Genomic DNA, 25,836 nt, shown 5'->3' with positions numbered 1-25,836 from the left:
AGGCAAGATGCTTGGGAAACATCGGGCGGTAGGCTCTTCCACTACTGGCAACTGGGAAACGCACGTGCAACGCAGATGTGCCTGAATGCAATTTTAGAGTGCTTCCTCCCTTTTCTGACCCAGCTTCCTAAGCTGACCACAACCCAGAAGCATCCAGATTTCAGTCTATAAAGAGGGACTTTTCTGTGTGGTCCCTAGGGGGCAGGGTAGGGACCAGAGAGCCGGGAAAAACTGCAGAGAACATAACTTTCATCCCAAGGGAGGATTCTTTGTGATAATGAGACTTGCTCCAGTGTGGACTTGGGTGTTACTCTGTGAGGAAGTAAGCTTCCTGTCATTTTTTAGCCTCTGGGGAGAGCCTGCCTACTGCCTCGCACTCCCTGGGTTCATTGCAAATTGGAGTATCAGATAAAAGTTGATCCAGATAACAGCACCTCAGTTATGCATACGCTAAGATTCTACAGTTTTATGAACTGTAGAACTGTCATAAACTCACTGCCTTTGCAAAATCAGCACAGCATTGGATGCCAAAAAAAAAGGCAACCATTTCTTTTTAACACAGAACTGACTTTCATGGCTCAGTGCTTGAGCGAGGACTCCTATTTTCAACTAACTGAAAGACTTTACGTCATTCTGCACCAAGAATCATTAATGTTATCTTCATAAATCTTTCAAGGGTTCTGTATTCCGAAGCTACTTGATGGGGTGATTTTTATCTTAGTATCAACACCTGTAACTCCAGGCTTTAGAGAAGCAGTTCTCAGCAGGGGGCTTTTTAGCCCACAGGAGACATTTAGCCATGCTTGAAGACATTTTTGACGGTCATGACTGGGGGTGGGCGTAGTGCTCCTGGCATCTACTAGGTAAAGGGCAGGGACGCTGTTAAATATCCTGCAAAGCCCAGGACAGTCCCCCACAACAAAGAATTATCTGGCCCCGAATGTCAATAGTGTTACTGTTGGAAACCCTCTCCAGAAGGATAGAGAAAACAATAACAATAGCACTACTCTTACTTCCTGACAGCCTACTGTACTTGGCACTTGCACATGCACGTGATCTCTACACGTTGCAACCACTCCTCACGACGGGCATTGTTATCCCCATTGTTATCCCCAGTGTACGGGTGAGGAAACTCAAGTCCAGAGAGGTTACAGGGCTTGTCCATGATCAAACAACTCATAAATGCAGAACTAGGGCTCAAACCAAGGTCAATCAGACTCTAATGTCCAGGTTCCTAACCAGTGTGCTATGCTGGGGGCCCTTTACATAACCACACACTGTTTCCAGCAGAGATTAGGCTGTAGACAACCAATAAAGTGTACTCGGGAGCAAAGGGCTTCAGAGAGAAAAGGAAGGGAACCAAACCTAAAATGGAACCTGTACCTCCTGAAAGAACCTGAAGGGGGCAGCCTCCCCAGTCACGATGATCATGCGCAGTGGAGCACTTTCAAGGTCGCTGAGGAGGGAGGAGCACGTTACTTATCCATCCACTTACACCATGAGGGAAACTTTGGTGTGATCTCACTGAATATCACAAGTCTCAGAGATTTTTAGCTTAAAATAACCACTTTTGTTGAGATTTTTAAGAATGTGCTTTGGAGTTAGGCAGAGCTGAGTTCAAATACTGGCTCTTTCACTTCTTAAAGGGGTCGATCTGGGCAGCAAGTTACTTTATCTCCTAAGCCTCAGTTCTCCCAGCTGTATAATGGGTATCATCATCATCACAACTACTTTGTGGGAATGTTCTGGGGATGAAATGAGAATATTAATGAATTCATGGAGGCCCCAAAGCTAAGTCAGTACCCAGAACAGAGTAAGAGACCAATGAATATTAGACAATATAGTGCTACCATTATATCACCATATGGTTTACACTATATAAAGATTTATTTTAGTGAAAGAAAAAGAATGGGAATTTGGCAGGACTAGCTTGCCAAATATGGCCAGGAGTGCACAGATGTGGAGAGCCAATTTGGCATGCTCTGTGCCCTGCCAAGAAACAACAGCACAGCACAGACTTAAAAACAGCAAGTAGAAAAAACACACTGAAACCCAAGCAAGTGTCCTTTGTGATTCCAATGAACATTTCTGTGGTTGCCTTTTCTAGAACAGCTATTTGTGGGTCACTGTCATCTTCCTGGTTGCCAAAATCCCATAATATAACACACACATGCTTATGCCTGATGTTGCCAGTCTTCTGCTTTGAGTGTCTTAAGAATGTGGAAAATTAAGTGAATTCTGGTGTCCATCAGAGACCAACAGAGGCACTCAAAGAATCTTGAATCAGAAGCAGAATTGAACCAGACCACTTGCATCTTGAATTTTCTTTCTAAAAAGTTGCATGGCCCTCTCTGGGTTAGCAACTGAGGCTTCAATATTTTATTCAATGAATATTTCGATCTGACATACTTTAGAATTGACAGCTGTTCAGATGAATTAGTCACCTCTGGGATGAGTCAGTTACACACGGAGCTTTTGTTTCCTGAGAACTTAACCTCTTTCCCCGATTCTGGCCTGTCTCCAAAACTACTTCCTTCCACAATAGTGATATTTCTCTGCATAGATCTCTTTGTTCAGAAGAGGGATCTCTAGCCAACCTCCCAAATTAGAGGATCTCAGAATACCACATCTGGAAGACCCTGAGAGACCTCTCACTGAAGAGATGAGGAAACTGAGACCAGAGAGGATGAGAGATTTGCCCAAAGTCACACAGCAAATTAGCAGCAGAGCTAGAATCAGCACCCTGGCTTTGTGACAGTTTGTTCCCTTTTCATTTACCACTTCATGAGGTTTCTCATCTTCTTTGGAGTAATTCCAAGGTGGGGGGATAAATCTTCCTCATATTTCTCACTAATTAAAGAAAGTTAAGAACACTATATTTCAAACACTTAAATAAAACCTGCTTAAATAAGAAAGAGAATCTTAGGTGAGAAAACCACAAGGCAAGTGACAAGACTTGTTGATTGGAGCAGATGTGAAATAGATACAGTTAGTGTGACTCTAACTGCCTAAAATCTCCAAAAGCATCAATGGGAAACCCACTTGTGGCCCCCAGGGACGCATCACATCCAGTGATGGCATGGACAATGGTGGATGACGGGCCCAAGCCAGAAACAATCCTTTGGGCTTTCTCAATATAGCACTCCAATGGGAAATAAAGCAGACAGATGTGCTATCCATTTTTTTTAAAAAAGAAAAAGAAGAAAGAAATCTGTGTACAGATTTTGCTTTCAACAATTCCAACTTTTTTTCTTTTTTTTTAGCCTGTTTTGCTCCTGGTTTCTAGTGAGCCAAGAATATAATCAACAGATGGGGCCATCCTGAAATTGCCCTGTGAAAAGTTGTGCGAAAGAATTTGACAATTGGGGCTTCCCTGGTGGCGCAGTGGTTGAGAATCTGCCTGCCAATGCAGGGGACACGGGTTCGAGCCCTGGTCTGGGAAGATCCCACATGCCACGGAGCAACTGGGCCCGTGAGCCACAATTACTGAGCCTGCGCGTCTGGAGCCTGTGCTCCGCAACAAGAGAGGCCGCGATGGTGAGAGGCCCGCGCACCGCGATGAAGAGTGGCCCCCGCTTGCCGCAACTAGAGAAAGCCCTCGCACAGAAACGAAGACTCAACACAATCATAAATAAATAAATAAATAAATAAAAGAACGTGAATTTCTAAAAAAAAAAAAAAAAGAATTTGACAATTGATGTATCATTTGTCATCACTGAAGTCATGAATTCAAGGCTATCGTGCTCCTAATTTCAGCCAGAAACCTTTGAAAAATGGTAGCAGCCATCTTTCCTGACGGGTATCAATTTAGTTTGGTAAACCAAGGCTGTTTCCAATCAAGTTCAAATGAAAAAGCTTGGTTCCACGGCGGGACCTATGGTAGACAGACTTCAGCCCAATGCCAGAGAGACAGCTTTATTCCCACCTACAGGAGTCCCAAAGCAGGGTTCAAATTTCCTTGAGTCAGAGTACTAAGGCTTTGAATCAGTCTGAAATCAAGGGTCAGGGTTGTCCTTCTTTATCTGTTTGGGTGAAATCAATTTTCTTCCAAACACTATTTACTTCTCACTTGCCTTGAGGGTTTACAGGTATTATAATGGGATTTCACTTATGATCTACGCTTTTTTCCATTTATAGCGATTGTTCTTGAACCTGACCGTGCAAAAGAATTACCTGGAGCACTGTTTGAAAAACATAAATTACAGGGCTCCTCACCTCGGTCACTGAATCCAAATTTCCTGGAATGAGGCCTGGGAATTCATATTTTTATTCCCAAGTAATTCTAACGCCCAGATTTAATAGTCTAGTTACATTTTTCCCTCCCTCCCTCCCTCCCTCCCTCCCTTCCTTCCTTCCTTCCCTCCTTCCTTCTTTCCCTTCTTCCTCCCCTCCTCCTTGTGGGCTGCCCTAAAAACCTAAGCACCACATATAATAGTTTTAAAAGACAGACAACATTCTCAGTTCCAAATCACCGCCAATTTACAAATAACATTTTGGAAGAAAACATGTCTTTAAACCTGGAACTTCTTGTATGGCTACTGGCACTGTAAAGAATTTTGGAATCAGAATTAGAAAGGTGGTTATGTTCTTTCTTCTTGAAGATATCTAGGGAAACAGACATACGTCTAAGCGCAAATTCTCGTGCTTTATTTTAAGTCTTTATCATATTCAGAATGGCCAACACATAAAGAATTCAGATGTGGCCTAAATCCTACATACACTTGAAGTTCTGAGTTAGGTTGCTATCATTATCTTCTCTTGTTCTAAACTAACTGACCCTGATTTCCCTTAATCTTTCCTTGCAGGCATTCTCCCTGCTCTTGGATTGCTATTCTCTACTGCTCCATCAGGTTCTTCAAGCTACTCCTGATTCACCAAAGGGAATAATATACCTTCAGGGCCTAAATGAACTAATATATTTTAGTACATTTATATTATATACTAATATAGTTTGAAAAGAGTTCATATGTCTCTTCAGGAAAATCTAATTTGTTGCTGGGGGAGGACTTAGACAAGTGGACCCAAATCTTAAGATCTACAAATTAATGTTCCCATTCAAACAAAGAAATTTTCCTTTAGAATTCCTTAATTTAGTGGTTCTGCTGCATTTGACCTGCAGACAGTTCCCAGGATTCCTATTACATAAAGATCAGATCTTATTTCAAAGCCACTCATATTTTCCTTTATTCTTTTCTTCCTTTTCCTCTGAATTCTTGAGTTGTTTCAGTTCATCCTCTTTCTCATTCATTGGGCTATTCTGTACTTTCCCTCCTGCTGGTCAGTTTTCCCTAATGCTTGCAGTTTCTAATTGAACAATCATGCTTCTGGAAGATTGAAGGATTAGTACCCATTTTCACCCTTTCCTGTATCTGTACCCTTTGCCCCATAACTCTGAGTTCCTTTCTCTAAAGGTTGACTGTCTACCTCTTCCCTGGGTTTTGGGATTAGCCATTGACTTGCTTTGGCTAATGGCTCACGGCAGTTCTGAGCCTACGCCTTGTGCCTGTTCGGCCCCCTTGCACCTCTGTCATTGCCATAAAAGGAAATTGTCACGATTAGTTCATTAGCGCAGGGAAAATAAGAGCAGGCGCATCCAACCTACAGCTTCGAGTCTCTTAGCCGAGCTCGGCCAAAATTAGCAGAGTCAGGCCAGCCAAACCCCAAAGACCTTGTAAGACTGGAGGATGCTTAGGTTTACAATGAACCTTTAAAGCAGTTCAAGTGACTAAGTGTGTGAGAGAGAACCAATGCTTGACTTCAGGAAAGTGTCTTAGGTGACTGAGTATCCTTTAAGGAAGGAGCGGGGAGAGCTCCTTTCTTCCCTTGGGACTGGAGCTTAAAGATGCTAAATACTGTAGAAGAGAAGTTGCGAGTAAGATGAAGGGAAGCAGAAACTGACATCTAAGGTAGGAAGAAACTCCTCCCTCAAGAGGCCCTAAGGAGGAAATGATGCCCATTGGCAGCCCTGCTCCTACAGAAAAGCAGCTCCAGGGAACACAGCTCATTCTCCAACAAATGGCCAACGCCCATTTGGCCGATGTCCTGCAAAGCCGTGGTTATGGCAGAAGGAAATGACTCCTGAATCCAGGCCTAAGCATCCCACCCCCACCCCTTTAGGCTGTTATGATTTCTTTCCTTCTGGCTTGGGAATCTCTCCCTTAAATGGCCTCCAAGAGATTGCCTGCATGCACTGAATGAGCTCTTTCTTCTGTTGACTCAAAGGATAAAAAGAGATTCTCTTTATTTTTCGGAGTATGGTCATGCCCACCTGAACCACAAACCAGCTCCTAACTCTTACATCTCGCTCCAATGATTAATTTAGCCCAAACTGAGTCTTGATTTAAGACTCCTCTCCCACGTGTAATGGCTCATCACAGGTGAGAGTTACCACCTATGGGGCTAGAACAACAATATATTTGTATTCAAGCCAAAGTGAAACCGCCAATGTGGTTGAAGACCACGTTTTCTGATGCCATTTAAGAAAATCAGAAAAGGTCATAGAGCTGGTTTTATCCTACTTTCCAAATCCTGTCTGCCTTCCATCTGTAATAATACCTACTACATGAAATGAATGCACATGTCAGGCTCAGTGAGAAAAGATATCCAGGTTTTAAAAAAACAATTTTAAATCAAATTTTCTGCCCATCCAGGCGTATACTGTCTCCCTCCATACCAGAGGGAGCCTGCAATTCTCATCCCTGTTTCTTCATCCTGCCTAGAACTCCTCAGCAGTATAATGCTGCCCCATGTGAACCTGAATCATGGTTCCTGCTGTGAATAGACAGTGCCCAGGCCACTTGGTTCCTAGAATTCTGCCAACTTGGACTGGAGAGTAATTCCCCAGCCTCCCTCTGCCAGGCAGGGGTCCCAGCCCCAATCCTTTCATTCAACAAACAGCTATGGAGCATGTGCTTGGTGCCAGACCCATGTGTAGTGTAGTGTAGTAAGAAAGAGATAGGAAATGGACTGGAACTTTTAACAAGAGTAAAGGTAAAGAGATGCTACACGGTATCAACTGTCTCTGCAGCTGAAAGCGCCATGGACTTGCCACTTTGAGACTTAGAAACAAACCTCCTATAAAACCATGTCTCAGAGCTACCTTTTCCTCTCCAATTGACTGTCAATATTTCCCATGATCCTTGGCTCCCTCATCTTGTCTAAGATGCAGCAAGCCGAGCCACTTCTGAGGAGAGGGAATCCCCAAGGCTCAGGACTCTGAGCTACTTCATTCCACCCCCTCCCCTTTCTATCTTCTGGGCATCTAACATGAAGTCCCTTCTCTTCCTGGGGTTCTGGAGGTACTTGTCCTCACAAGCTTGATGTCAGTATTTACAGGATTAAAATTTCTTCTTCTAATGGTATATATATACATATATATATATGTATATATATACACATACACACACTAACATATAATTTAGCCTTTCCAATGTTATATATATATGTATATATATTATTTAGCCTTTCTCCTTTGTATTTTAAGTGTGTGTGTGTACGTGTATGTGTGTGTATGTATATGTACACGTACACACACATACACACATCCCATATAAACTTTTTCTTAGCCAGTTTCCCCCACAAGCAAAGCCTGGGCAAGCTGCTCTGAGAACTCTGTAAGGCGCATAAGGGCTCAAGCAAAATAGGGACACAGACCTTTGGGGCTTACAGTCGGTCTGCTTTTCCCTTTGGTGATGCTATTGGGGTCCCCTAGGTACCCTCACCAGGTTCATTCACTCTTGGGTACAAATGACCGGTAGCAAGTTAGTTATTACTCTTTGTATTTTAAAAGAGCTCAAAACCTCAGGAGAAAGAGATGACCCTCTCCAAGGTGAGATTTCCAGCAGAATTTGGTGGGATAAGGTGGCGGGGGAGATTTCGTTCTAAGGCATCTCCACACACCACCTTCCCCCACCATCTCACATCTCTGGCTGGGTGTCCTGGGACCTGGCGTGGCTACAGTTCCCAAGTGGAAACCTACATTTATTTTGCTTCTGTCTGAGCCTGGCCAGCCACTGGCCATAGAAAGGTCACTTATCTCCCAAACTGAAATGTTCAGAACCTGGTTGAGGACCATAAAGGAAGCAACTCACCCTCTGAGCACTGAAACTCGACAATACAAAGTTAATTTTTAGAGCCCAGGCACACAGCTCACAGGAGTGCCCTCAGTTTCAATTCCAAGACCCTTGGCTACAGTTTTCCCATTTCAAATTGATCAAATGTAGCAAATTTGACAACAGACCCACTAACAGCTAACAGCCTGAGCTCAAGAAGGAAAAAGACAAAGCTGACAGAAGAACTCAAAAAGGGGACATTTAGTGAAGGGGCAAGCTGCTTACCACACCTAGTTGGTCCATGAAGACATCACTGTACTGTGTGACAGCCCAATACAATACTTAGTACTCAGAGTCAAAATTCTGGGTTATATGGAAAAGTTTCAGTGGCAACAACGTACCTATTCTGTTGAGGAAGATAATTCTAAAGCCCTGGGAAAAGGTGACGGCATTGAGAAACGCCCCGTAGAGGAGAGCGGTGGTTACTGCACTGTAAAGCCACAGCTTGGGGGTCTGGGCTGGAAACCACCTACCTCTGAATGTTACCTTCAAGTTGTTTGACTCTTAACTCATCCTCCTCAGACTGCCGCCGCCTGGCTTCCTCCTCTTCCGCAGTTCCAGCAGGTACACCCTGCAGCAGCCATTTTTCGCGAAGCACTTTGGACTGTGGGAATGAGCGAAGAGAACAGACTAGATGATACCTTTCAGTCCACACCCTCCTCTCCCTCCTCGGTGCCTCCATCTTAGCTCCGCCCCTCATCAGTGTCCGCCTGAATCGCTTCTCACTACTTGGCCCCCTACTTGCCTCTCTCGCCTAAGTCCCAGAGAGCCGCCAAAAGGATTGGTTTCCACTTTTCTATTATTAAAAAATTTGAAAACATACAGAAAAACAGAGGAAACTATATGATGCTTGCCTGTGTAATCTCATCTGGATTTCACAACTATAAACATTTTGCCGTATTTTCCCATATATTCTTTCCACCAAAGCATTTTAAAGTAAATAACAAACATCATGACATGGCACCCATAAATATTTTAATACGAGTCTCTAAAAAATAAGGACATTTTTCTATGCAACTACAGTTCCGTTATAACATTTCCTAAGATCACTGTAATATCCAGTCCATCTTAACGTGCTCTTTTTAAAAGATTAATCTATGTCGCGCCTCTTCTTAAAAACTCATTTTTAATGACTCCCAACCATCCTCAGCAGTTGTCTCTTAATGGTACTAAAATTATGCACCCCACCTGTGTCGGTGAACCAATATAATCGTGGAGTGAAATGAAAAGTTTTCGTGTTTTGGGTCAGTGGTTAGGAGGGAGTGATTGATTAGTGCTTTGAGAAGGGAAATGAAAACAGCTCAAGAGAAAGGCATGTTGAAACTCCCTAAAATGAAGAGCAAAGCATGTAAGGCATAGGAGAGGATTTTTGATTTGGGTTCCCTAGATGGCATTTGGTGGTCACTGGATGTTTGCCAGAGGCTGGACATCATGGCTGAGCATCCCTGTGGGCAGGTCGGTGGTCATGGGAATGGACCAGTGTGAGGATGCATCACCAATTCTGCCAGAAGAAGGGCATGCGACAAGTTCTTCCCAGCAAGGACAGGAATAATGGCCTTGAAGCCAGTCAACATAGACTAAGTGCTAGGTTCTCTGGCTCCCTGGCACCCCCTCTATCTGAATCTCGTTTGATCTCATTCGTTAGGGTGAGGAAGTGAAAGAAAGGGAGCTCTCATGACGACTAAGAGCCAGGTCATGCATGGCTTGGAACCAATTAAATATGATTTACGGAAGTAAGAGAATGGACTATGTCTCTAACATTGTGGACACACAATTCAGACTACTAGTTTCCTTTCGATAGCTCTTACAAGCAAAAGATACACAAGTCCATAGACTCTCACTTTACATGGGATTAAGGGCTATTTATTATGAACCTATAAAATGAGTCACTAAAAATTACTAACATTTAGCAATAGTAAATTAGAATTCATTAATGGTTCTGATCTGCCATTCTACTGAGAAGTCAGGCAACCATTCAGCACCATGGAGCAAGATGTACAGGAGCTGGATGTACAGGAGCAAGTTCTGGTGGCTGGAATTCCTGCACTTCTGGTTGGACCTTTTGTTAGCAACGCATCATCAGGGTGGTATCCAGGTGGCCATAGTTTTCACTGGTGTTATTCTTCCTTTTGAATTACAAGTCGTTGGTGGAGATTTGTTTGGTCACTCTTAGAGTGCATAGAGAGGCATATTTATAGCTCTTGAGCTGCAGCTTTGCATTCATTAAAGACACCAGTTTGTTCACATGTGATTCCTAACTGTACGGCTAAAGTGATTGCAGACAGGAACCACCCTCTCACCCCAATGTGCTTAAACAGTTACACATCATTGCTAACATGTTGCCAGTAAACACGTTATAAATAGTTTGCAACTACTACTCAGGAAAGTGTAAAAAAATACTTAAAAATTTATAGGGCATTGTTTAATAATATAAAATCATGTGTGGAAAGCTCATGGTGCAATTTGTGTATGTTCGTGGCTCTCCTGTGGGCTGAATTGTGTCCCCGCCCCCAAATTCATAGGTTGAAGTCTTAAGCCCCACTACTGCAGAATGTGACTATTTTGGAAATAGGGTTTTTAAAGAGGAAATTAACGTTAAATGAGGTCATTGGGATGGGCTCTAATCCAATATGACTGGTGTGCTTATAAAAAGAGGAGATTAGGACACAGACAAGCGCAGAAAGATCGTGTAAAGACACCTGAGGAAGACAGCCATCAACAAGCCAAGGAGAGGGCATTAGAAGAAACTAACCCTGCTGACACCTTGATCTTGTACTTCTAGCCTCTAGAATTGTGGGAAAATACATTTCTGTTGTTTAGGACACCCAGTCTGTGGAATTTGTTATGGCAGCCCTAGCAAACTACTACATTTTCCGAAGCTTTATTACAGAGATTCCCCCCACCCCTCACTGGAAAGTGGGAATGGGTGGGGTAAATTAGTTTCTCTTCCTAAGTGGGCTGCAGAAGGAAAAAACAAACAAACAAACAAAACCCTCAGAACCACCATTCTCCACTCAAGCCACTCAAAATTCTCCAGGGAGATCACACTCGCATATGGCAAGAGACCAGGTTGAACAATGGTTAACAGTCTGGATTCTGGAGCCAGTCTGCCCTTTACTAGCTGTGTGACCTAGGACAGGCCCTTAGCCTCACTGAGCCTCAGTTTCCTCATCCGTAAAATGGACACAACAACTGTGCTCATCTCAGAGGTGTGTTATGAGGATTTAAACGAGTTCATATATTAAAAGTGCTGGGTCTATACTTAGTACTATAGGAATGTTTATTCGTGTCGTTCGTCCTGTTCCCTTGGTCTCTCCTCTTTTCACCTGAGAAAGAGCAGGTAAAATGCCACCTGAGAAGCCTTCCTCCACTTCTGCTGGCAGGATTAGTGTCTCCTATAGTGGAGAACATATTCTAGAGCATTCTTTATTTTTAAAATTTTATTTATTTATTTATTTGGCTGCACCACACGGCTTGTGGGATCTTAGTTTCCCGACCAGGGATGGAACCCAGGCCACAGCAGTGAAAACGCCAAGTCCTAACCACTGGACCACCAGGGAACTCCTAGAGCATTCTTTAGATTGCCCTCAAATTATTTCTTTTTATATCTGTCCCCCCTGTAGACTCCCAGCTCCTCAGTGGCTAAGGCCATTCCTTATTCACTTTTGCATCTCATTGTCTCACCTGGCTCAGTTCCAGCCAATGAATGAGTGAATGGGTGAATTGGAAAATTCTCGATTGTCTTTCACTCGGATTACTTGGGAGGAAGGGGTCACCCTTTCAGAGAGCTTCCTGTGCTAAAATGTTTGACATTAACCTAGTTCCACCCGTGGAAGGTAAAAACCTCAGGATTTTGGGAGACTGATATGCTGGCAACCTCAGACTTGGTGTGTGGACCCTTATGGAAAGGCAGCCATGGAGAGTCCCAGCTTTCTGTGCCCCAGCAGGAGATGCTCTACAAGCCAGGGCTTCTTGAAATGCGAGGAAGTGGCTGATTTGGGGAATGTTCTGTCTGCTCTTCTTCACCCAGTGCCTCCTGCCACCAAGGGAAGGGTTGAATTACCCCGCCCCACCCCATTTTCTGGCTGATTTAGCCCCAGCCATTGGTCAGTACCTCTGACAAAAGCAGCCTGGTGACCATGAACACCAAAAGCATATGTGCCCCCAGATCTGTCTCTTCGCTGGATACAGCAGTGACATCACCAAAACATCCCCAACAGCTGGAGCTAGGAAGAGAGGATCTAACAGAACAAGACAGTGGGCCTGGTCTCGGGGAAGTCTGTTTCACAAAGGTGTTTTGACATTACAAAAACAAAAAAGCTTAGTTGAGTTTTCACTTGGCCCCAAAGTAATTGCTGTCAGGGAAAACCACCAATTCAAATCCATTTGCCTCCAGAGGCTTCCTTAACCTACTCCAGATCCCCTCGTCTTGTACCCTAGAGCTGACTGTGTTAGGGCCTCGGATGTAAGGCACCTGTGTGTACTGATCACGCACGTCCGCCAAAAGCACCACCTTCCCTGTGTCGCTCTGGCTCTCATTGGCCGCCTGAGTGTTTCAGAATTTAGTGACAAGCAGAGCTCAGCAGAAGTGAAAACTAAAACTAAAAAGTTTTCTTTTCTTATGCCCTTATTGTCCAAGTAACACACATCAAAAAAAAAAAAAAAGTCTATCAAAGCGTGCAGGTACTAAGAACTGTCAAAACTTCGCATTTGTCAAGTGGAGGCAACAGTGAAGAGTCAAGACAAAGAAGCAGCAGACGGGGAGCTGGCAGTTGACACACGGAGTCTTGACAGGTCTCCTGAAAGGCCGATGGAGAGACCTCCTGAAGTAAATCTGGTTCTTGCTCTGTGGGCCGGTCCAGCCTCGGAAAACAAAACTAGAACAGAGCCTCTCAAACTTACAGTCTGTATGAGCATTCCCAGGAGGGCTTGCTATAACACAGATTCCAGGGCCCTGCGCACAGAGATGTTGACTCTGTGAATCGGGGATAAGGCCTGGGAGTCTGAATTTTAACAAGCTCCCAGTTGATGCTGTCACTGATGTCACCAGACCGAGGACCACAGTCTGAGTAGCACTGCATGAGGACTATCCAAATGTCTGAGGAATGCAATAAGCTTTCCCGCTGGCTAGCCAAAAGGAACTACTCATCCTCTTGCAAACCTGTCTCTCCTCCTGCATCCCCCATCTCAGGAACAGCCGGGTCCCCATCCATCCCCTACATGCCAGGCACTCTGCCAGGTCTGAAGACACCTCTCGGGAAGACAGGCAAGTCCCCACTCTCACCAAGTCTTCATTCCAATAAACATGGATGCAAGATAATTTCAGACTATGATACATGCATGGCAGGAGGTAGGCAGGATGATGTGACAAACAGGGACCGAGGGAGGACACTTTAGGTGGGAAAGATCTCTCTGAGTACTTAAACGTTTGAGCTGAGATCTGAGATGCAAGGAAGGGCATTCGAGGTGGAGGGATGACAAATGTCATAGCTGGGAAGTGGGACAGAGTTTGGTGACCTTCAAGATTGTCTAATCAAACCTTTTTAATCTACAGATAAGGTAACTAGGCTAAAAGCAACTTTTCAAGGTGATCCAGCTAAGCAGTGAGGAGTGTCCGGTGTGAGTGGGGGACAGTGGAAAGTGGGAGATGAATCAGTAAGTCTCCAAATCTTTTTCTGCTCATTTGTCATTTTTATAAAGTCATTATCTAGCAATCTTTTTTGCCTTATAGTTCAGGCTTTGGTGTAAAAATTAGCCAAGACTTTCTCATTCTAAGACTTATTTACCTGTGATTTCTTCTTATATTGTTGTGATTTTACTTTTTACTCCAAATCATTCATCCACCTGTAATCGGGCTAAAGCTGACATTGGCTGCGTTAGTGGGTGATGTTGGGAATCTGGCTAAATTCCATCTCCTAATAAAAAATGGCTTAAACATAGGGTGGCACAATGGTTGTGTTGTGTTCTCATGCACTTGTGTCCCCTTCTCTATTCTCCTTCCCCCCTACCCATCACATCCCTTCCTCCCCATTGACTCCCAATAAGATCTTTGGTTTTGTTACATGATTCAGGCCACACAAAAGCGATCCAAGACTTCCGATAGAAGAAACCAAGTTTTAACTTCCACTCAAGCTCTGTTTACGGGGCCGGGGGGAGATGTGATGGGGAAAAGAATGAGACATAAAGTTCCTTTACATCATGTACCCTGCCTGCCTGGTCAATATTTTCAAATTTGAACTTGGCCTTTTGCACAGACTAACAACCAAGAAAAGTCTAAAATTAGTTTCAAGGGTTCATAATAGTGAGAAACACTGTAATGTCTTTGCAAGCAAGGCTCCTGATACCTTCGGGCTATTCAGCAAATGACCTTGGTGGGTTGACAATAAATATCTCGCAGGGTCACAATTCATTCTTTGATTTTTTTTCTTTTTTCCATTCAGTCTTCTGGAGAGAAAAGGCTGTGGTTTTTAAAATATAATGACAATTTTCATGGCTTGGATTAGAAAAAATCTCTAGTCAGGGTTCCTGCTCATGAATAAATAATTCAAAGACAGCTTACGTACTGAAGATGTGGTTATTAGCAATTGGATTCTGACCATGCTGACTGTTATACAAACCTTTATAAATGTGACAGTCCCAAAGGGATTCATGTGGCAATACGTACTGAGTGCCTTTTCTTGCTGGGACCTTGAAATGACCAATGAAAGAGACAGATCTCTGGCAATTCAACCAAGGGGCAAAAGGGAATATTAAATTCAGTCTGTCTGGTATAATCCAATAGTTGATTTATTGTTTTAAACTCACATGATCACAAGTCATATAATAAAAACAATAAAAATAAGTAATTGTTTCCATGGAATTAAAAGCCAAGACAATTTTTCAGAAGAAGAATAATGATGGCTCTTGCTTTATGAAATATTATAATATATTAAAAGGCTAGAGGGATTAAAGAGAATGGAGTTGGCCCAGGAATGGCAGATTAATGGAATAAAAAGAACCCACAAATAGCAGACTCGAGTATAAGTGGGAAATATGTATATAATAAAGAAGACATTTAAATCAGTGGGGAAAAGGATGAATTAATCAACAAATCATGTTGAAGCTACTGTCTCACCATCAGTAAAAAGTAAAGTTATTCCTATCTTATTCCTTACAGGAAAATAAATTCTAGATTTTAATCCTAAAACTACTGAAGTGTAAGAAACATCATAGATAAGTGTCTGAGATGAAGATTTTCTTTCCAAGGATGACATCAAGGTCAGAAATTATAAAGTAAATGAATGTTAGATGTGACTTCATAAAAATTATAAAATTTTGCATGAGAATTTAAATACAAAATTTAAATACAAAATTTAAATACAAAAATCAAAAAAGAGATAAAGGCTAATGCATTTTGGAGACTAATGTTAATATAATTTCATTTTACTCACAGGCTGATGAGGCCTGTGGTAAGGGTTCCATATCTTAATCCATAAAAATATATTGGGTTATATCTGGGTGGTGAGCAGACAATTGATATGTTTTTCTTTATATTTTGCAGTACTTTTGAATTTCACTCTTGCAATGATCATACATTCCTTCCTTTTATAATCAGCAAAAGTAATACAGCTATTAAAATTGCCTACTGGTCCCCTATGTGAGCATTTCTTGGAAATTCTTGCATCACAAATATCAGATACTCAATACAGCTAAGGATCTTATAAAAAGAAATCTGAGTTTAATTTGGCTAGGACGTCAAAGTACCTGGAGGTTTCCTAATCACTGGGGTGTAGCAGCTAATATTTCAACATTTTCTTCATCGTCTTATAGAATTTGCTTATCATTCATATAAAAAGTAATGATATTCCATTTTGTGGAGTTACTATATAGCCCTAACTATTGCAATTAGGAAATATATTAGTCAAATATATAAGTATCAAGATGATTGCATTGCAAAATTTATTTGTTTCGACAAGAGACCAGTGAATCTGTCTAAATAATTCATATCCCATTGCATGAGAATAAGCATTCAAAGACTATTTGATAATGAGAATTATAGCTTAATAAATATGAAATCAAATTCTAATGCTTTTCCATTTAACTTTGCACTGAGAATAATTTTTCTTAGAGCACATCTGGAATTTTGAAAAATGCTAAAATAAATAGCAATTCCTGACATATTTCTTAACATTTTCTACTTCAAGGAACTACGAATCATCACTGTGGCACATCTCCACACGGTCCAAATTTTCCAGAGCCCATGAAAATATACTTAGAGTAAAAGAGACAGTGATGATAGTTAACTGACATCTTTCTAGACAAATTATTTCATTTGGAGGAAACAGTGTCCTGGAGAAAGCATGGTTATGGAGACAGTGCTGGGGTTCAATCGGGCTCCCCCACTCAGAGTCTCCCTGTTCTTGGGCAGATTACTTGATCTCACCAGTTTGTTTCCTCACCTGTAGGACGGGGAGAGTAGTATCTACGATGTGGTCATTATTGAGGGGATGTATTTAAAGGCACATATTGGACACTAAAAGAAAATGATGACTATTATTGAGGATGGACACGGGGATGACATGGGTGCTATGCTGCCATCAGGAAGCTGGCTGAGTCTCCACCAAGAGCTCACGGGGGAACTATAACCTCAATGAATTTACTACCATCCAGGAGTGAGGCTGCCAAGCTCCAAACAATGATCACAGGGAAGATGACTCACATTATTTAAGGTCAGTCAACAGTTAACTGATTTAAGGTAGAACATATTCACTTCTCGCGCCTGAAGTGATCATCTCTCTCAATCAGGCACCACCCTCCTTATATTAAAATAACTCTATTTTGGGGAGGATGGACTCAGAACAAAGAGGGGCAGACTCATGAGGGAAGTGTCACCTGCATCACGGTGAGGCCAGTGACTGTCCTCACCTTACTGCAGACGCCACCCTCCCCAGAGCAGAGACACTCGGGACCTCCCAGAGCTGGGGTCTCTCTCCAGGGTAGCACCCAATAAACCACCTTTGCAACCTCTGAGCTTCCCTTTTTCATTGCTCAAGGCTAGTGGTCCACCCTTACTACAGAGGTCTTCCCCAGCAAGAGAAATTATAATGCACTGGTCTCCACTTATTAAATTTCCATCATTTCCAATCCTTTCTCCCCAGGCATAGCAAGGTAACCTTGGTGAAAGTGCTGGGTGTTCCCTTAAATAGTCAATCTCATCAACTGTGTGAGAATTTTAGCAGGATAACCATAGAGAACTACCTTATTCCCTTGTTTCTAAGCCTTTGAAGGAATCTCACTGCTCCCCCATGCAATACTAAGTCATCTGTACTGTTGTTTCTGTTGATTGGATGGATGGACGGATGGATGAAAAATGGACAGATGGAATATGAAAAGAATATTATAACACTGGACTGGATCAGCAATGAATGAATCCTTGGTATCTTATTTGACACCCAGAAAGATGAAAGGTAAGACAAAAGAAACTTTTGCCTTATGATCAAAGACAAAATGTCTTATGATCTTCTGACATACATTTATTGCCTGACTTTTGATTCAAGGAATGCAGAAGCAAAGGACCGCAGTGAGCTGAAAGAGGAGGGAGTCTGTCTAGTCAAAAACAGCCTCTCATTCTTTCACTCTTCTTGTTCAAAAGTTCACCTTTTAAGCAAGAATTTGATGAGATTTAATACATTTTGGTCTCTTATAAGGAGTGAGTTGACTATACTCTGAGCCAGAGATCCAGCTCTGTCCAGATTGACCTTGAACAATTCACTCGGTTCTATTAAGTGTGTTTAAGCCCCGCCTCTCTGTAAGAAGAGGATGCTTACTTTAGCCTTCAATCCTCCCGCAGGAATGCGGTAAGGAAAGAGTAGTGGCAGACAGGGTACACGCAAGCTTCCTACAAAGAAAGGTCCATAAATGGATTTACATGATGAGCAGAAAGAAACAGGCAATATTCTCAGTATCGTGCTGCCATTCTTCCTTTAAAACACCTTTCTCTAGTTCAAGTTAACGGTGAACTGATAAATATGTGAAGCAGATTTAGGTCATGCTGCTATTTATTTTTTTATTTTAATAGATCTTTATTAGAGTATAATTGCTTCACAATACTGTGTTAGTTTCTGTTGCACAACAAAGTGAATCAGCCATATGCATACACATGTCCCTACATCCCCTCATGCTGCTATTTAAAATCAGGAACTCGCTTGCTGATAATTTTATTCTGAGGATTCATTCAGCACAACTCCGTCTTCTAGAAAAGAATGGGAAATGCAACCGTAAAGGTTCATCTTGTTAAAAAATAATCCACACCCAGCATCACCTGGAGAGTCAGCCCCACCTTCCCAACTAGCCCTCTGAGCGATGCAATTTCTGTACATGTAATGTCAGGTGTGAGCACGAGAGGGTTTTTCTAAAAAAGCCCAGGAGCAGTGAAAAGCAAGCAGCAACTCCCAGCTGGCCACTGGACACACTATTCTCTGAGCCTGCAGAAAGCAACATTCTGCAACCACTGGAGTCCTTGTGACAGTGACAGAGCTTTCTCCTGGGTTGTCATCAATTATGGTGCTTAAGTGCATTATGTTTTAAAGAAAAATAAATAAATAAGCATCTCTCTCTCTCTCATGGTGCAATGGAAACCAATCAAGTCAAACCATTTCAATACTGTCTTTGACAGTGTTCTAACAGGACACTTTCAAAATTGTTAAAGTAGAAAGAAAACACATGAATAACCTGAAGTGCACAGCACTGCTCATTTATCAGACCATACTGCTCTTATCTCCCTCTTCTCCAGATCAAGAAAGAAAAGATTAATATTTTTAATTTAATAAAGAGCATGTTAAATGTATCTTTGGGAACCTCTGTATACACACACACACACACAGCATCTATGTACTGGAGACACAGCCCTGGAACGCTGCCTCACCCACCATGTGGAAATTCTCCTCCAATTTCTATATATAACCACCACGGTTCACAGGCACACACACCCCCAACCCATCCACAGGCACCTATCAGCTCATCATGCTTGCAGAAATTGGAATGAATGCTGTAACAATGCCCTGAATTTGAGAAATTCACAAGCCCAGAGATGGTTTCCTGACAATGAAAAAGGGCTGGTGCAGCCCACGGCAGCACCTTCACACCAGGGCAGGCTCTGCCCAGCTCTCTGGCGTGTGATCTGCATGTCTAATAACGGAACAGGTTTGTGGGATCAGCCGCTTACCTTGGAATGCTGCAGCAGAAGTATCTGCTCGTCCAGCTCTTGGCGCTTGCCTTCTATTTCCGTCTGCCTCTTTCTTTTTTCCTTGAAAATAAAAAGAGAGAGAGAGAGGCTGTAAGAGTGGGTGGGTGTTGGCTCCAGGAATTTGGAGGTAGGAAGCAGCAGCAGCTGTACACATCTGTAGAGACCCTTCCAGAGATGCTGGGCACACACACCGTTGTCACCTGCCCCTCCGTGTCTGGGTGTGTTGTAAGCAGCAGCCTTCTCTTAACATGTCTGCTGTGGGCTCGGTGAGTGGGAGAAATTCTCTTCACTCAGCCAAGCTGCAACAATTTAATCCAGAAGAAAAGGCAGCTTCTACACACACACACACACACACACACACACACACACACACGCACACACACACACACACAGAGTCATGTTCTGTGCAGTGTTAATTTAGAGACAAAGAATAAAAATATCTCAATTGTGAAGACAGAGGTTGTTATCAACTGCAAAGATGACAGAATAAATGGGGAAATTCTGGGGTTAGATTCCTGTTATCAAAATCCTACATATAAATAATGCAATGCAATTTCAAATTTTATAGGACAAATCATCCAGTTGAACCTACCAAACAATGCAAATTAGATGGGTGATCTTTGTTAAAGTTCATCTTGGAGGGAGCACTTCAGGTTGGGAGGGCTTGCTGAGGTTATGGTAAATGTGAAGTCTAGACTTGGTCTGCCTGGGTCCACCTCCCAGCTTTTCTATTTGCTACTTGTATGACCTCTGACGAATTCTTTTACCTCCCTGGATCTAAGTCTTCTCTCGCATAAAGAGGAGATAAGAATTGTACCTAAACCATATGGCTGGGGCACGGATTAAATGAGATGATATATGTAAAGGACCTAGAACAATGACCTGGCACACAGTAAATGCTGAATAAACATTATTTGCCATTACACTTACTGTCACATGTTTACTTCTAGGCAATGCCTAGAAACTGGTTTTAAAGGGATGTATTTCCCTTTTATTCAGAGCATAACTGTTCCATTGGAGTGTATGCTTAGTATTTTTCTTCTCTATACATCTCCAATATAGATAATAAATATCACATAAAAGTGATTAATTGAAGAATAGAAAGGATTGCCCTTATGATAGCTTACTTGTTCAATGTTTTGTTTCCAAAGTGCATAAGGGGGTGGTTTATTGAGACATTTACTGCAATGGATTATTTCCCTTTACTCACATATGCAGGGGAAACTTGTTGGACAAGACATAATGGCATTTTACACTACAACAGCCAAATCCTGGAGAAGACAATAATGTAAAAGCCTGGTTGCTCTGCTCTGTGTTAAGGGAAGCTTTTATTTTATGTAGTTGCTATGTTTCTGGGGATGTGCTTGTACCACTGCTATTCAAATCAACATAGTAATAAGTTATGTTATAACCAAGTTATTCTGTGTAATGCACAGACTTTTAAGAAATAGTAGCTTATAATCTCAAGCCACTGGGACATAATATCCAAGTCAGGGACATAACCTCCCTGGCAAAGTGAGGCCTGAGGACATTTTAGGAACTTACTATTTACCAAAGAACTCCAATCTATGGTGCATCACGGATGCTGCTAATCCCAGAGGATGCCCAAGAACACACAATATATGGCAGCAGATGGGAAAAGTGAGGACCAGTGAGGAGAGCCCACCCATCCAGCATCTCAAAGGAATATAAGTAAGTGCAGCCACTACGGAAAACAGTCTGGAGGTTCCTCAGAAAACCAAAAATAGAATTATCATATGAATCCCACTCCTGGGCATGTACCCGGACAAAACTATAATTCAAAAAGATACACACACCCCGAAGTTCATAGCTGCACTATTCACAATAGCCAAAACGTGGAAACAACCTAATGTCCATCAACAGATGAAAGGATAAAGAAGATATGGTACATATGTACAATGGAATACTATTCAGCCATAAAGAAGAATGAAATGATGCCATTTGCAGCAATATGGGTAGACCTAGAGATTATCATACTAAGTGAAGTAAGTCAGAAAGAGAAAGACAAACACCATATGATATCACTTATATGTAGAATCTAAAATACGGTACAAATGAACTTATCTGCAAAACAGAAACAGACTCACAGACATAGAGAACAGACTTGTGGTTGCCAAGGGGGAGGGAGGTGGGGGAGGGAAGTAATGGGAGTTTGGGATTAGCAGATGCAAACTATTATATATAGAATGGATAAACAACAAGGTCCTACTGTATAGCACAGAGAACTATATTCAATATCCTGTGATAAACCATGATGGAAAAGAATATTAAAAAAAGAATGTCCATATGCGTATAATTGAGTCACTTTGCTGTACAGCAGAGATTATAACAACACTGCAAATCAACTATACTTCAATAAAAAAATAAATAAATAAAAATTTTAAAAGGTGCCAATGACAAAGCAAGGACCTCCAGAACCAGCCACTATCTCTTTATTCTAGAATTTCTCAACAGTAGGTTTACTGGACTTTATCTTTCATTCCCATGGTCTATCAAGGTACGGAGTTGTCCTATATTTAAATCCAGAATCAAAACATAGTATGTCGGGGACTTCCCTGGTGGCACAGTGGTTAAGAATCTGCCTGCCAATGCAGGGGACACGGGTTCGAGCCCTGGTCCAGGAAGATCCCACATGCTGAGAAGCAACTAAGCCCGTGCGCCACAACTACTGAGCCTGCGCCCTAGAGCCCACGAGCCACAACTACTGGGCCTGCGTGCCACAACTACTGAAGCCTGCATGCCTAGAGCCCATGCTCTGCAACAAGAGAAGCCACCGCAATGAGAAACCCACATACCGCAACGAAGAGTAGCCCCCGCTCGCCACAACTAGAGAAAGTTCGCATGCAGCAACGAAGACCCAACACAGCAATTAATTAATTTTTAAAAAAAGAATAAAAAAAAAAAATAGTATGTCACAGGTACAGGATGCTGATGACTCAATAGTTCCATCCATGTTAATTGAGTGCTGTGTGTGCTACAGACTGAATGTTTGTGTTCTCCCCAAAATTCGTATTTTGAAACTTAATCCCCAAGGTGATAATGGTATTAGGAGGTGGGACTTTTGGGAGGTGATTAGGTCATGAGGGTGGAGCTCATGAATGAGATCAGTGCTCTCATAAAGAGACCCCAGAGAGCTCTTTCACCCCTTCCACGATGTGAGGACACACCAGCAAAGACAGCTGCCTGTGAACCAGATGCAGGCCCCCACTAGACACCAAATCGGTGGGTGCCTTGATCTTAGACTTCTTAGAACTGTGAGAAAAAAATTTCGGTTGTTTATAAGCCACCCACTCTGTGGTATTTCATTAGAGAAGACTGAATGGACAAAGACAATGTTCTAATTACAGATCTGGTCATTTGCAAACCCTTCCTAGGCTTTCCCACTTCTGAGCCTTTGTTCACATAAAGTTCTCACTCTGCACATTGCCCTCCATCATACTGGAACCATGCCTTGAACAGAAGAAATATCACCAGATGGTACAAGCGGGGAATCTTTATATGAGTAGACTCATTGGTGGTCACTGTGAACAGATACGATCGTGAAAGATGCAGGTTTTAAGTTAGTTCTTTAAGGAACTAACTAAGGTAGGAATTAGGTAGATACAGATTAATGGGCAGCACATTCCAAGGAATGTGTGAGTAAGGGTAGAAATACACTGCATATTCCAGGGACAATGAGGAGAGAAATAAAACTCAGGTGCAGGGCTTGCCTTTAGGAATAGAGATCGATGATTCAAAAGACTGGCTAGGACTAGACCTCTGAGGGCCTTGGGTGCCAGGCCAAGAAGCTTGGATTTTATTACATGGACAATGTAACCTCATTGTAGGGTGCTAAGCAAAAGAGTAATACGGTGAAATGGCATCTTAGGAACATTATCTGGCACTGGTATATAGGATGGATTGATAGGAATTGGGATACATTTCCTATAAATGGCCAGATAGTAAACATTCTAGGTTTTGTGGGAAAGTCTCTGTTGCAACTACTCAATGCTGCCATTGCAGTACAAAAACAGCTGTAGACAATCTATAAATAAATGAGCGTGTCTGTGCTCTAATGAGCCTTCATTGACAAACACAGGTGGGGGCCAGATTTAGCCCAGCTTCATAGTCTGCTGACCTCTGGATGAAAAGATCATTAAATGCCTTAGAAGTCCTACACTGTTGGTGGGAATGTAAATTGGTGCAGCCACTATGGAGAACAGTCTGGAGGTTCCTCAAAAAACTAAAAATAGAGTCACCATATGATCCAGCAATCCCACTCCTGGGCATGTATCCAGACAAAACTATCATTTGAAAAGATACATGCACCCCAGTGTTCACAGCACCACTACTTAACAATAGCCGAGACATGGAAACAATCTAAACGTCTACTGACAGATGAACGGATAAAGAAGATGTGCTGTGTCTGTACATATACAATGGAATATATATATATATATATATATATATATATATATATATATATGTACAATAGAATACTACTCAGCCATAAAAAAGAATGAAATAATGCCATTTGCAGAAACATGGATGGACCTAGAGATTATCATACTAAGTGAAGCCAGAAAGAGAAAGACAAATACGATATGATATCACTTATATGTGGAATCTGAAGTATGACACAAATGCACTTATTCACCAAGCAGAAACAGACACACAGACATAGAGCAAAGACTTGTGGTTGCCGGGGGGAGGGGTAATGGGGGAAGGATGGATTGCCACGATGTGGGGTGGGGGAGTTTGGGGTTAGCAGATGCAAACTGTTATACATAGAATGGATAGACAACAAGGTCCTACTGTATAGCACAGGGAAATATACTCAATATCCTGTGATAAACCATAATGGAAAAGAATATGAAAAAGAATATATATATATATATATATATATATATATATATACACACATATATATATATATATATACACATATATATATATAGCTGAATCACTTTGCTGTACACCAGAAATTAACATTACACTGTAAATCAACTATACCTCAGTAAAAAATACATTTTAAAAATGTCTTAGGAGGATGCAACATTCACCCTGGGGTATGGTGGGCATGGATGAACTAACAAGCCCATCCTAGCTCAGAGCTGTTCCAATCAGATTGGGAAGAAAAGGACAATACAAGTAGAATTGATGAGGCTCAGGACTAATAGGATCTAGAGGGTGGGGCAATATGGTATCTTGGCTTTGAGCCACACAGAGAGTGCTGGTGCAGGAACGGGCAACAGTGGGAAAGTGGTGCTTTCCCATTTATTCTGTATTCATATCTCCCCTGAGGAAACTCCATATTGGGTTGAAGCTAGAAATCAAAGAGTTGTTAACATATGCAGCCAGGCATCAGTATCAGCATGTTCTCATCTGTGTTCTATCTGATGAAGACTCTGGGCTTAGCCCTGTCACAAGGACACTTTTGCATCTATGGCTATTGTGGGATTCTTTATGTCCCCTTCCACAGTGATGGAGTTAGGTCTTGAAATCACTCCTGACTGGACAAGAGGTAAGATGTGCAATCAGCCTGTGTACAGAGTTAGATATGAGTCATAGTACAGCAAGTTCGAGGGGGCCACCGTTGGCTTCCTGATGCTTGCTTGCTTGGTCCAGGCCATGCTCCTCACCTGGCGAGCTTGCTGCTTCCCAGACTTCTCCTTCCCTTAATCAAGGCAAAATCACTAGCTCTTGGGTTCTCTTCTAACTCCTTCTCAAATGTCTAAATGTAGACATTTAGCCTACATGATTTTCTTTACTCTGATCAACTATACAACCTACACAATATCAGTATAGATAACTAGCAGATCTATATTTTCAGCCTAGATCTCTCCTTTGAGCTCCAGGTTCCCCTATCCAACTGCCAAATGTTCATATCCAGTGCCTCAAACCTAACCCTTGAGTCATCCTCTCGGCCATCCCTCCTCCCCTACTCTCACATCTGTTCCTTCTGTGTTCCTCATCTCAGAAAATGACATGACCCAAGTTGGAAACCTGATTTATTCTAGACACTCCACTGTCTTAAAAGACCAAGTCCTGATAATACTGTTCGTCATTTTCCACGCCTTCTACCTCCCCACTAGAACCTTTAGTACAACCTTAATATTCCCTCCTTTATCTTCCCACCCCCACGTAGACTACTCTACATCAGTATCTTTCGCATGCTGTAGTGCTGAACTGTTTATACCCTCTTTCCATCTGGATTACTGCAGTGGTTTCCTCACTAGTCTTCCTGCCTCTGAGGCTTGGCTCTGAGCAAGTCACCCTCTGCTTTAGTGATATTCTAAAATGGAAATCTGACTACTTCCATCCCTGGCCTAAAATCCCAGAAATGTCTCTCATTGCCTACAGTGCAAATAGTAAGTTCCTTCCCATGGCCAAGAGGGCCCTCTGTATCTCACAGTTTAATCTCAAGCCATGAGCACCCCCCCATCATATGCTCCAGCCTCAACGCATGATCTGAAGTGTCCTGATCTGCCAGGTGGGTTC

The 25,836-nt window shown here is 42.3% G+C and overlaps 1 protein-coding gene across 6 annotated transcripts in view; it reads right to left on the bottom strand.

Annotated features, from left to right (window-relative positions):
- PALM2AKAP2 (PALM2 and AKAP2 fusion) overlaps positions 1–25,836 on the bottom strand; it is a 502,216-nt gene that overhangs the window by 248,049 nt on the left and 228,331 nt on the right. For all 6 annotated transcript variants that reach the window (XM_036854498.1, XM_036854497.1, XM_036854502.1 and 3 more), the window contains 2 exons: positions 19,315–19,395; positions 8,585–8,715 (listed from right to left, as the gene is read on the bottom strand). In XM_036854498.1, coding sequence (XP_036710393.1) covers positions 8,585–8,715; positions 19,315–19,395 — 212 coding nt within the window. The remainder of the gene's footprint in view (positions 1–8,584; positions 8,716–19,314; positions 19,396–25,836) is intronic.

The sequence above is a fragment of the Balaenoptera musculus genome, chromosome 6 (assembly GCF_009873245.2).
Source record: "Balaenoptera musculus isolate JJ_BM4_2016_0621 chromosome 6, mBalMus1.pri.v3, whole genome shotgun sequence".
Classification (NCBI taxonomy): Eukaryota; Metazoa; Chordata; class Mammalia; order Artiodactyla; family Balaenopteridae; genus Balaenoptera; species Balaenoptera musculus.
Note: the sequence above shows the minus strand (reverse complement) of the source record. Positions and strands in the feature narration are given on the sequence as shown.